The sequence below is a fragment of the Etheostoma cragini genome, chromosome 20, assembly GCF_013103735.1.
Source record: "Etheostoma cragini isolate CJK2018 chromosome 20, CSU_Ecrag_1.0, whole genome shotgun sequence".
Taxonomy (NCBI): Eukaryota; Metazoa; Chordata; class Actinopteri; order Perciformes; family Percidae; genus Etheostoma; species Etheostoma cragini.
In genome coordinates this window covers 9,164,383-9,177,391 of record NC_048426.1, presented here as the reverse complement: position 1 = coordinate 9,177,391, position 13,009 = coordinate 9,164,383, and the positions used below count along the sequence as shown (strand labels likewise).

The window sequence follows — 13,009 nt, the reverse complement described above, 5'->3', positions numbered from 1 at the left end:
AAACTCATAGTATAGTATAAAGTACCTGCCAAAAGACATTAATCTGTAGCGTATTATAAGAATATGAATTTCTCTGCTTGGCTCTTCTGTGTAAGCAGAGAGGAATCAAGGAAGACTTGTTTGAGCTAGATCTGACATTGTTTTAAGATGTTGGAGGTAAAGTTGTTTTCTGTGGTGAGGTAGGCTTCTATTAACTCCATGTCCCAGCATGCAACACTGTACAAGTTGCCTAAATAACAAGAAAAACACTCATTAATTTGGAAAACTGATTCAATTAATTTATTCACGTTTCATTTTAGAAACCGATACAGTTGCTTAGCTACAACTGTTCACAAATGCTGGGTTTGTTTTGGAAAACAAATATTGCTTATTTTAAATTTAATAAAATATTTATTGCACACTTGCCAAAGGGTTAGCTAGACTGTGCTATGAGAAAAAGATGTACAGCATTTTAACAAATACACTTTTAAATTATAGGTTCATAATTTACTCTTAAAACAATCAGATTCATATGTACATTGCATATTGACAATTTTTTTTAAATGCACAAGACCTAGTACTGTATATGCAGACGTTATAGTTCTCGCTGTCTGCCCTCTAGTACCTACTAGAAGGCAATTTACGGCCTACAGATGTCAATTATGATCATTTACTCACATCCACTCATCAATACTAAAATATGTTTTTCATATATTATACAATCTGACTTTCTATGGAAGAAGAAGTTGGCAGGAGGACTACAGCTACAGTGGCTTGAAGAAGTTTACACTTATTGATCACTTTTTTTAAAAATCAACTTTAGTATGTGTGTTTAAACGTATTCTAGCCACTGTGCAGTACTTGTACTGTAAGTAGTAGTGGTAGTTGATAACATTTAGCAGTAACTTCCCTTGTAGCTCCTCCTACGACTTCTACAGTGTTGAAGTCATTCTGAAAGTGATGCTTTGTGCAGATGGCAATGTCACTGGGTGCTAAACCTGCAGCTCGGCACTAAATGTGTGAAAAGGGTATTGCAGGAAAAGGGCATAAACTGACACAAAAACCATATGACAATACGTTTATAGATAAATGGGTCTGCATAAGCATACATTCCCACTTGACCCATATTTCTCAGCAGTGAGACAGCATGGGTCATTTCAGGTTATCTGGAAGAGTCTTGTACGGGTTGAGAATGCCCTTGGGGTCCAGCATGGCCTTGATGTTACCCATGAGAGCCACAGCCTGGCTGGCTTTACTGTAGTAGATATAGTTCCTCTTCTTCAGGCCCAGTCCGTGCTCTGCACTGATGCTGCCTTGACAGCTGGCCGTCCACTCGTAGATAAAGGGCTCGATGGCAGCGAGAAGAGCAGGGTCTTTGGCAGGAGAGGTGATGTTCAAGTGGAGGTTTCCATCTCCTGACGAAACAGATGGAAAGAGATAATGGGACAATTCGCAGTGAGACATGTGTAACTCACTTAAATACCACATTTACTCAAAAACTTGGTATTTTGGTATACATAAGAGTATTTCAGAGTGGAGAATGAGTTGTTTGAGGTATGATAATAATATTCATAATAATAATAACAATAATAATAATAACAATAATAATAATAATAATAATAATAATAATAATAATAGTGCCCAGGAGGTGAACTCTCCAGCTACCAGTCCACCACTTTGGTCTGTGTGGGGACACCCAACTCCCTATTGACCGAGCTAGTAGTACTAGTAGTACTAGAAGTAGTAGTCTTCCCGGCTTCTGGCCTTACCTACGTGCCCGTATCCCACCACACGCTTGGCTCGGCCCCCCAGGTGCTCCCTCATGTCTGTCACCAGCTGATAGATCCGTTCCACCGGAAGTGAGATGTCATACTTGTAATTGAAGCCATCGTGAGTCAGCGCCTCCGTGACACGTTCACGCATCGCCCACAGTGCCTGAAAAGGTGTAAATAGAAAGGTTGATTACATCATCAAAAAACTCAAAATGGCAGGATTCATAGAATCCCGACAGAAGCATTGATAAAACAACCCTAATATGAAAGGTAAAAATTAAGTTTAGGTGAAGAGCTTTAAAGAGTTCTTATATAATTTTTGATCATTATGAATCCCATAAAAAGAACAAACAACGCGTCTCTTAATACTTTCCGATTTCCATGCCGTCTGTGGCACTCAGTACGAAACATATTTGTTCCTGCTGAAGACTTCTTAAATCTTTAAAAACAAGTCACACTTCTATGCTTTTATTCATAAAAATCTTACATCATTTCCAAAAACAACTGGACATTGCAGTTTTTTAGTAAACATTACTCAGACAGGATTAAATTATGTATTTGTTGGGGGAGTATTCTCAGCTGCGTAGTATGTTTTTACAGCAGCAGGATGGTGTGATGGGCTTCACTCCAAATAAACTGCAGTGGTCATGTTTACCGCAATGGAGCAGCATGTGGCTCAATGACAATAATGGAGCCCTATAGCAGAGGAATATGCTTTATTACAATTTAGCTATGCATAAATATTTGTTAATCAATTTCCTTTTCATGGGATTTGTTATAAAATATCAACAGACTTATTCTTTAAAAGACAAGAAAACCTTTATTTTTGAGTCTTCGGTTGCTACAGTCCCATCAGTAACTAATGATGATGTCATTGCTTCCGCTAAGAAATTGTGGAGTTTCTCCCCGTCATGTGTTGGGTCAGATCCAGACGTTTCTATGACAACGTAGAATGGGCAATCTGCAAGAAGGAAGAAAGAGTTTGCAATGTGTGTGTGTGTGTGTGTGTGTGTGTGTGTTTATTTGCGTTGTAAGCTGTGGATTTGTGTGTATTCCTACCAGAGATGGGATTGGGTAGATTGAGGTGCATATTCAACAGCTGCATACATTCACTGTCCAGGAATTCATAGGCAGACAGAATTTCTCCCAGCATGCCCCTGCAGAGCTGAAATGTCTTCAGCAACTGTTCAAAGGTCTCACAGCCTAACAAGAATTTAAGAGAATAAAATCAAGTCGTGGGACCTTTAACTTCGGCACACGTGCTTATCAACAATTGCCAATCAAAGTGTCAAAATGAAGCAATGAGACAATCATACCCAGAAAAACCACATTAACAGATTTGGGTTTCCGTGGACAAAGGATGGACACTGCAGTGATGACCCCCAGCGTGCCCTCTGACCCTATGAAGAGCTGTTTGAGATCATATCCTGTGTTATCTTTCCGCAGTGTGGCCAAGCAGTCCAGCACTCGCCCATCTGCCAACACCTGTACATACATCAACACACACAAACATTAGATCAGTGCTTATTATCCTTTAGCCTGAGTTTAATCTTCCTGTCGTCCTCGGGTCAAATTTGACCCCTTTTAAAAATGTCTATATCATAAATATGGCATTCTTTTTAACCAAATTTCCACAAAAAAGGATGGATACCATGCAACGCTCTTTGCAAACACAATTAATCACTTTCATTGAATTTCGGGTGAAAATTGAAATGGTTTCAAATCAGTCTCCTGACCAAACTCCTCCACTCAACAGACGTTCCTCTGATCTTTACTAGTAGTCAAAATAATTCATAGTTTCTGCTTTATTAGCTCAAATTTGAGGTATAATTCTATACAAATGAGGGTTATTGACCATGGATTCCAAAAGGTAGTGTAAAACTAGTGGTAGTAAGGTGGAGCTAGTGAAATAAATAAATAAATAAATAATGCGTTGAAAATGTCAAATGTCGGAAAAAGGATAAAAACAAAAAACAAAACAAGTGTTAATCTTTTTGACCTGGGAGGACAACACAAGGGTTAATGTAATGCTTGTCAAGGAACATCAAAGTTCCTCGTTTATTAGCTCCACTCACCACTTCCAGACCCAGAACAGTCCCGTGTAAGGAGCCGTATCGCAGCAGACGGAGTCCCCCTGCATTCGTTGCCACGTTTCCCCCAATGTGGCAACTGCCTTTTGCCCCAAGATCAAGTGGCATGATGTAGCCTTTCTCCTCCAGGGAAAAGGACAAGTTCTCCAAAACACAACCGGCCTGACAGGTCAGAATGCCTGATGGAAATAATCTCTAAAGATTAGTCAAATATAAACATTTGATGGCAAGGAAGGATTGTGGAAACGGTGCACTGTGCCTTCATCTGTGTGTGTAATGTACTTTTCTGTATGTATGCTGTAAATACATAACACCCTTTTCTTTTGTAAAGGTCCCTTCACTTTAGGAGTTTTTTTTAACATTAATATGAGTTCCCCCAGCCTGCCTATGGTCCCCCATTGGCTAGAAATGGTGATGGGGTAAACCGAGCCCTGGGTATCCTGCTCTGCCTTTGAGAAAATGAAAGCTCAGATGGGTTGATCTGGAACATTTCCCCTTATGACACAACAAGGGGCAATGTTACCTCATTTTCTCTGCTTTGAGGATATAAGGGAGTGGCAGTTGATCAAGGCCACACCCCCAGCCTCCAACTAACCCCCCCCCCCCCCCCCCCCCCCCCCCCCCCCCCCCCCCCCCCCCCCCCCCCCCCCCCCCCCCCCCCCCCCCCCCCCCCCGCCCCCTCCTCCTCAAAAGATACAGACACAGAAATGGCACATCCTAAGGAAAGCTCATTGTGGGACTGGCTCCAGTGGCTGTAATTCTGCACCAAGGCTGAATTTTGGGAAAGAGACTTCAGATTCAGTATTAGGGGACCACTAAGGTCTACATAAAAGCATCCAAAGAGCATTGGACCTTTAAAGGCAGGAAGCTCATTTGGAGTAAAAGTTCAGTATTTTAAGACTTACCAGAGACACTATCAAAGGTAAGGATGTTGTTCATTAGGGCTGTGGAGAGGATGACCTCATCATAAACTGGCACGCTGCCCCCAACCAGCCCGGTGTTACCTCCTTGAGGGGTCACCGCCAAATTACAACTGTTACAATACCTACAGGAGAGGGAGTGCAACAACTTTAACCACCTCAAAAACACGTCGCTTGTGAATTTGTCCATTCCACACAAACTATTTGTTCTTTACTTCAGAATTTGAGAAACTTCCTCTGTTGTTTGAGGTCTCAGCAACACTTCACTGGAACCTGCGGAAGATATATGAACAGAGAAATTAAAGCGTTTATCATCAGTGAATTGGTGTAAGAAGCGGACTTAAATTCATTTCTCACCTCTCACTGACTTGAGCCAATCCACATTACTGGATTCCAACAGGTCAGGATCAGTGATGGCTCGTCCTGGTAGGATCTTTCTGAAGAAGGCTAAATCTTCCTGGGTTATTCTGGAGAATGGCAGCCTGTCTGGGGCTACAGCAGGGGACGGCCCGGGCCTGTCTGCCCCAGTGTGCAGCGTTCGACAGCAGAGTCCAAAGCGCCATGAGCTGGTGGGAAGAAATGGACTGCGGAGGTCCACAGGTGAAAGTCTGGCTGCGGCACCTGAGAAGGTGCTACGGAGGCTCAGATTACTGAGAGCTGTCCTCAGTTTTAGAGTTCTTAGGAAAATCCCTGCCATGACTGGGGTATAGGCGGCGAAACAGGCTGCAAGAAAAACGTGGAACGAATCATAAGTCTGAGACTAGTTAGTTAACCTCTCACTATTCTAATTTTATGTCACCTGGTATGGAGTTGAGACTAGCTATGTGGAGCACCCGGGTAAATCACAAATAAACTACATGTCCCTATTCATTTGTCAGCTTTGTAGATAATGTCTGTTAGTAAGTAAGCCAATGCAATAATGTAGTCTAAGACTACTGCCCTCCCGTAATGCAGAATATGAGTCTAGACAGATGACTGACCACTGACTCTTACCCCCAAATTCTCCCTTTTCTGCAATAACAGCGCTTAATTTACACAAACCTTTGACATTGCCTACCAGAACTTTTGCATGGCTCCCATTAGAATGGTTTGATACTTTTAACAAACAGACCCTCTATTTAGTTGTTTTCTTTAACTGCTGTCCTGAATGTCCTTGTATGTTGTCTTTGTGGTTTTGCCCTCTATTGCATATCAAATTTAAGATTGAGGGACAATAACAGTCTGAACTGATTTCATCTGAACAAATGTATTCATTAGCTGTCCACACACTGAAACGTTCTGGAAGGACTTGGAAAACTATGGGAACCTGATGTCAATATATGCATTGAAGAAGGGTGTCGCAAATAGAAAAATAGAAATAGCAAGTTTCAGTTGGTCATCTGATCTTTGGATCGTGTGACTATTAAATTTTCATTTTTGGTGTCTGAATTTCAAAATGTTTGGTTAGAGAGAACATCCTCATAGCCTTTCTACGCTTTTATACAGATGCCTGAACAAAAATAATAAGATTTATTTATTTCTCACACGCGTGGACACAAATACTCTCTGTAAGTTAATGCATTCAGAAAAGAAATACACTGATATATCTGAATGTGGGATTTGACGTTTGTGCTATTTCAGGACAGTTTATTTCAATCTTCTACATTAAATTAGACAGATTCCCCTGGCCTGGCCACTTGCATCTCTCTACATTATCCTGGGAAATGTTGTTTTTACATGATTCAAGGAGTAACGTTAACCCTGGTGTAAAAAACTGCTTGGTAAACAAACTAAACCAGCCTACCACCTTAAGCTGGTCTATGCTGTTTTATAAGGGCAATGTGTCATCATACTTTAACGTTGATGTTGTTGCACTTAGTTGAAAAGAATCTGTTCGCAGCCGCTTCCCCGATTATAACGTATTTAGGCTCCATGTTAATTAACTACTAATGCTTTCATCGCTGTTTTCGCCACAATAAACGGTTAATTTATCAAGAGCTAAAAACTGATGGAGCTGTCATTGCAGTTAGCTTAGCTCGATTAGCACACTGTTTGACAAGAAATTAGCGGGCAATATATGTATTTACTTACCATAAACGTTCACCTAACAACCAGCATCGTTCCGTCCGTGGGTCTTTATTCGTGTCATATCTCAGCGAGAAAATTTTCTCAAAGTTTAAGAGCAGTTAGGTTATTTAAGCATGCCACAGTAATGTTTACAACAAGCAGGACGCTGCTGTGGTTGACGTGGGTGAAAGGTCATGGACGTGACAATGGACCAATGAGAAGCCGTCTTTGAGATTGAACCAATCGCTATGAGACCTTCGTCATCACTGTGCAGCCAATGATGACGGTGTAAAATAGTCACTTCTCCTGAGATTTCAGAGAGAAAATAGTTAATTACTCACTTTTTACTTCGCCGCGATGGATAATCTGTCCTTCCCAGTGCTTCCTGGATTGCAAAAAAAACAAAACTACATTTTGCTTGATTTAATTCTTCCCCAGACAGTTTTCTTGAAATGGGTATAATTGAACTAGGACTTAAATAGCACAAATAAATATGGTCAAAAAATGTCTGGCATACCCACTGTTTAAAACCAATATACAGACTAACCTTTCTAAAAAAAAATCATCATAAAAAAGATAGTTCATACAAAATGAATACAAATTAATTTATTTAAAAGTGACAAAATTTACAAATTATTTCTCATGCATTCTGTAAAGTACAAAGCATGCAACAAATCTTTTTATTCTTAATTCTTCATCACCTCGGCCTACAGTAACAATGGCTCCATAACTTCCAGTACTCGGGTACCTAAAACCAGTTATCAGTTACACTTTTACTAAAGCTCATACTGTAAATTCCCTGAATACAACTTCAAGTTCACATTTTGTTTAACATACAGTAAGTCTTTTGTGATGCAGGAAAGCCACGTGAGGGACAACACCAGTGGAATACTATGAATCAAGCCCAATGTTACTAAACATTGCAGGCACTGGCAATACTTTCAGAAGTCAATACTGAGCAGATCAGGCCTGAACGGAGATGTACTGACAAAACAACACTGATACCAAACCTACAGAACAGAGGTCTTCTCAGGATGTGCACATCTGCATCCCAGCTGCCATTCATGTGAGCTGTCTGGGTATGTACAGCGTGCAGTTACCTCATGGTTTCGACTCATTGTTAATGCCGACATGTTTAACAGAATAAAAAAGCAAATACCTAAATTGATTTGATTCACAAACAAAACTAAAATGTGTGATGGGACTCTACAAAACGTTAGACCTCATCATCTTAGCACCTCATCTCCACATGTATCTGTATCTGTGTGCTAGAGTAAGAGCTTACTTTTGGCTTCAAGTAAGAAGCCTCAGTAAAAACTATAGTTACTCCATGTGTCCTTGGCAGTATCATGTCATTGTTGTAACAACCAATTGGTTAAACCATTTTTTCCAAAGGAGATATAGAACAGAGGAAGACATTGCACATCTATTTCATGAGACAGGTTTGTAGAAGAGGGATTATGAGTGGGTCCAAAGTGGCAAACAGACTCCAGAATACTGTCTATCCTGCAAAAACAAATGTATTCGCGACATTTCGGTGTTGGACATCTATCATCAGCCTGATGAAGGTCAGTATGTGAGTGTGTGTTTGCAGCTTTTGACCTACGTATCCCTCTCCTAGTCACTTGTCTGAAATGGAGAGACAGATTTTCAAAGAAGATTTTCCATCTTGTAAAAAATGATCTCATATCATAGGCCTGCTTTTCACAGCGTACCACGACTGCTCTTCACAAATGACTCCCAACCTCGGTCCCATTTCCATCACGTCGTGTGAGACGTCGACTAGCCATGAACACCATAGATTTCCAGCTCGATGGCATCCAGCAGCGTGAACCTCCCGTCACCCGTGCCTCTGGGTGATTAATCATGTCATCAAGTTCACTTGTCTCACAGTCAAAGCTGTTGTTGGTCGTACGCTGATATAAGCTTCTTGATGTGGGCCAGTTTGTTGTGTAGATATTCACAGTGAGTCTTGTCCTGGTTGTAGTTAGGGTTAGACTAAAGAGACAAAAAACAACAAAAAAAGACTTCATTTTTGAAGAGCAAAAGTAAGGAGTGGATGTCCCATGCAGCAATCTTGGAATCAAGTCTTAAAAAAAGTTGTTACCTTTTTAATTTTGCGATATTCTTGAAGAATCTGATTACGAACCGTCTGCAAGAGGAATAGAATGAATTAATACACGTAGACATTTATATAACTTCCATAACATTTGTTGGCTTTGCAAATATTTTATGAGGAAGGCCATGCATTCAACACATTTGTTAGAGCTCAAAAACAAACACGGAATGTAAACATAACTTTTGTTTGTTCAAAAGAAAACTCAACAGGGCGCCCTGTAATGTAGTAAGAATGTATAATTACTGACAAATTGATATTATGTGACCATATGGCGATGTCTAAGTGCCTTAAATTCTATAGTAAGAATTATATCCTAAGAAGCGCCATTTAAGGTTACAATTTCAGAATGAAAATGTTTTCTCGGGCTACTGAACTAGAGATTTTCATTAGGGCTAAACCCCTGCTCAGCATGCTCTAAAAACTGTTATTATTTTTATGTTCACTTTATGTGTTACCTATGGTGCAACCACAGAGCTTATGATAGAATATTGACAGATTATTTTTATGAAATAAAGACTGGAAAATGCAGAGGATGAGTGTTGCTCTAAACTGATTTGATGCAAATCATCTATTTAAAAAGCCCTAATTTAACAGGGTTTCACTGCCGAACCGGGTTTCTGAACATATTGAACAGTAGTCGACGTAAATGTCTTCATGGTTTTTTTACCTTGTATTTATGAGATTCGTGATGTAGCTGTTTGAGCTGCGTGTCGAGCTCCATGAACTGCCGCGTCACTCCGTCAATACGAGCATGTAAATCTCTGTACTCGCTGTACTCCGTGTTAAAGTCCTGCTTGTACTTCTGTCTCTGGTCCTGACTACAAATCGCTGTGTACTTCCTGTGTAGAGAACATAAAAGGACCCGATGATCAGATCTGTAAAATAACCACCTACAGCATACAGCAGTTAACAACCTGCAGAAGTTTTGAACTGCAAAAAATGGGCTGGGAAGCATTTTTGGTGCAGGCACAAACACAAGAACTAATAACAGGTGTGCTTACAGTAGATAGTCGGTTGTGTCATGGTCCGCTTGAAGCACATTGGAGTCAAACACAATTTCACTTGGATCTGGAAGAAAAAAGAAACAATGTCAAACCATTTAAAAAGGATAAACAATAGACACATAAAGTCACTCATCAACCGCTACCAGCGCTCACCTATGCAGTCCACCGAGACTTCACTGTTTGGATCCTCTGAATCTTTTCTGCGTTCCTTCCTGCCTCTCCACCTATCCTTCTCCTTGACAAACAAAAACAAAATCCCAGTTACCAATGTACCTCGTGACACGGAAAACCTTTGAAACTAAATAAAAAGGGGTTGTCTCACCTGATCTCTGTGCTTGTGTTTGCTATTCTTCCTTTTGATTGTGTGTCTGCTCAGATCGGGCACTGTGAGAGGGGACGGGGTGCGATCAGAGTCAGGTTGCGGGGGATCTGCTGGGACTTCATGTCCCTCCTGAGGACAGGGAGTTTGTTGTAGCCTCTTGGCCACTTCTGCTTCCTGCTGACAGACTGTTGACAAGGATCCAAAAAGCTTTCGAGGATCAAGCGAGTTTCTTTGCTCGTCATTCCGTGTTGCTTCTGTGGCGTCTTTATCAACCGCTTGCTCAGACGGCCTCACTCTTGACACGTCACTGGCTGCTTTGCCAGACAAGCGGGATATCCTGGGCTTCTTGCTGGCCAAAGGGTCAGTGTATTCCTCTGGCAGGGACGGCTTTGGACGTTGCGCTGGGGAAGAGTTGGGGGTGTCTCGCAGTGGACTTACCTGGCCCTCAGGAACGGTGAGGTTCTGTTGGGGTTGAAACAGTCTCCTGGAAAGTAAGAGGATGGTGATACATAAATAATTTTTACAAAAGCTACACTTTGTTTTGCATATATAGTACTGTATAGTCTCCACAGTTCTCTCACAACTACTCACACACGCACATTTACATCCACACATCCTCATTTGATCTATTTTCTGGTCATTTATTGTATGTCTTTGTTGTTTTATGTAGCCTAAAGTTGGCTACATAAAACAGCTTATTTTAAAAATCCAGTTGTAACTTGTGTTTAATTTTAGATTAAAAAACTCTTGTAATTGCTCATTATACTTTTTCCCCTCTCTCTTTCTTATCTTTCTTTGGTGATAGTCTTTCCCTTTACATTTTTATTTTAACGTTTTTTCCTTGTTGTGTTTCTGTTGCATTGATTGGATTGAGCAAATAAATAAATTCAATTCATCTTAAGTTTGCGAGATGCTGTGGAAATGCAAACAAAGTCTTGAAAGAACTAGTATCTAAGGGCCCCACATTTCCTGCAACTGTTTGGTCAAAATAACTTCTTTGATGATTTAAATATATTCTTTCTTTCTAAGTGAATGGAAGACATTTTCACACTACGAACAAGGTGGCAAGTCTCTCAGAATCTTGTGTTACCTGACAAGGATTCGTTTCAGAAGCTGCTGGTCTCCTGAGGTGTAGCCCGGCCAGTCCTTGTGCAGCTCCTTATAAAGGCCGTCCTTCAGAACAAATGTGTTGTCTCGACTATTGAGCTGGCCAACCTGTGTGCAAATACACACACAAAAATAAGTGAGAAAAGATGTGTCTTCAGAGAACAAATTCATTGTCTTGATCTGTTTAAATAGTTTTCAGGCTGACATCATGTCACCACGATGTAAAAAGTGTCCATTTAATGCTTCTGATTCTGACATTTAGTGTCATAATAGTCTCGCATTGCCGGACCTATCTCCACAGCACTGCAGAGGAAGGTCTAGTTAGTCCACACAACATTCCAGGGTACGTGCTCTGGTTTATTGGCATTTCTTTAAACCAATCACAATCATCTTGGGTGTAGCTAAGCCCCAGAATGCAAATTAGCCTTGAGAATTAACTTGTTTGGTGGAAATGTGCACATAGGAAGGCAAGCTCTCAATTAAAATGGCTGTCGAGTGTGTGATAAGAATGAATCCTGTAAATATAACATCTTCAATATAGACTGGTCTAATAACTAAAAAATAAAATTGCAAAATGACAGCCCTTGTGTTTGTCTCCAAAGCTCCGAAATGGTTCTTCTACTACCTTTAATGAGACCTGCACTTACTGGGGCTAAAAAGAAGAATGGATTACCTCCACCAATACAGAGTCCAGCATGTCTTTGTCTCCTGCTGTCAGTCCATCTTTCTGCAGCCTCAGGATGAGCTCAGGCCTCTTGTATGGCCTCAGAGCCAGCAGATGTGTTACTCTCTCTCTGAGCGGCCTCGCCTGCATGTCGCCCACGGCACTCTTCCTGTTTAAAGCACAGGCACCCTTCTTTGGCTTGGACACGCCAAGTTGGACACGCCTCTTAACGTTGCTGAGGAGAGACTGGGAAGATCGTCGGGGCTTGGTCAGGCTGGCCAGCGCAGGGGCCGGGGCTCGCACTGTTACCTTTTTGCCTGCAAGTGGGGGGGAAATCTTACATAAAAAGCAGCACTTGCCATATAAATCAAACATATGCTTGAGCATGGCTGAGGTAATCATCATCAAAAAAGGTAAGTTAACTTGTGCGGTAGTTTTTGTGTTTTTTTTTGTTTGAAAGTGACTAGGATGAACATAACTCCCGGTAATAGATGTGTAAAAACCACTGTTAAAAAATGTAGCCTAGATCTGGTAAGATCAGACACCAGAGGAAGTGGCATCAGTGGATTGCCAATTCTGTCCTTTGGCAGAATTTTGGATAATAAGAGAAAAGACATCACTTCACCTCTAAGAAAACCCCGATAGGGATACAAGCATTCACACGTCTTGGTAAGCAAAAGTGCCATCTAATGTAGTTGCACAAGCATGTAGTATTGAGTGAGGAAGTGTTTGTTCAGGCTTCCTCTGAACTGACAAAATCATCAAAAATAGAGTGAGTGTGTAATTACTGAAACAAGATGACGGGGGCTAAAATATCCGTTTAGAAGGAAGTGGTGGTTTGGTGGTTAGAAGAAGAAAGACAGCGGTGACAGAAAAAAGATAAACCCCTTGTTTTATCATGCAAATGTATACTTTGGTAAGCATGTTGTACAGAATACAGCCTCTGTATGTTTGTGGAGACTAAAATTATGTTATTATATACAATA

At 40.9% G+C, this 13,009-nt stretch overlaps 2 protein-coding genes across 3 annotated transcripts in view; both read right to left on the bottom strand.

The window, feature by feature from the left end:
• Positions 1 to 824: 824 nt before the first annotated feature.
• d2hgdh (D-2-hydroxyglutarate dehydrogenase) lies at positions 825 to 7,011 on the bottom strand. 2 transcript variants are annotated; one of them, XM_034858413.1, is made up of 10 exons: positions 6,832 to 7,002; positions 5,119 to 5,480; positions 4,977 to 5,034; positions 4,747 to 4,886; positions 3,827 to 4,020; positions 3,068 to 3,236; positions 2,811 to 2,954; positions 2,570 to 2,712; positions 1,749 to 1,914; positions 825 to 1,394 (listed from the first exon to the last, which is right to left on the bottom strand). In XM_034858413.1, exons 2-10 carry the CDS (start codon positions 5,456 to 5,458, stop codon positions 1,132 to 1,134), a joined length of 1,617 nt encoding a protein of 538 aa, XP_034714304.1. In that variant the 5' UTR covers positions 5,459 to 5,480; positions 6,832 to 7,002; the 3' UTR covers positions 825 to 1,131. The 2 variants fall into 2 exon arrangements, with proteins under 2 accessions (XP_034714304.1, XP_034714303.1); XM_034858412.1 differs by having other exon boundaries at positions 826 to 1,394; positions 5,119 to 5,484; positions 6,832 to 7,011.
• Positions 7,012 to 8,077: 1,066 nt separating this feature from the next.
• LOC117936271 (RNA polymerase II elongation factor ELL-like) overlaps positions 8,078 to 13,009 on the bottom strand; it is an 8,227-nt gene continuing 3,295 nt past the window's right edge. The window contains exons 5-12 of the mRNA XM_034859147.1: positions 12,033 to 12,528; positions 11,343 to 11,467; positions 10,253 to 10,736; positions 10,084 to 10,165; positions 9,928 to 9,994; positions 9,594 to 9,765; positions 8,915 to 8,959; positions 8,078 to 8,805 (exon numbers count right to left, since the gene is read on the bottom strand). Coding sequence (XP_034715038.1) covers positions 8,701 to 8,805; positions 8,915 to 8,959; positions 9,594 to 9,765; positions 9,928 to 9,994; positions 10,084 to 10,165; positions 10,253 to 10,736; positions 11,343 to 11,467; positions 12,033 to 12,528 — 1,576 coding nt within the window. The 3' untranslated portion in view covers positions 8,078 to 8,700. The remainder of the gene's footprint in view (positions 8,806 to 8,914; positions 8,960 to 9,593; positions 9,766 to 9,927; positions 9,995 to 10,083; positions 10,166 to 10,252; positions 10,737 to 11,342; positions 11,468 to 12,032; positions 12,529 to 13,009) is intronic.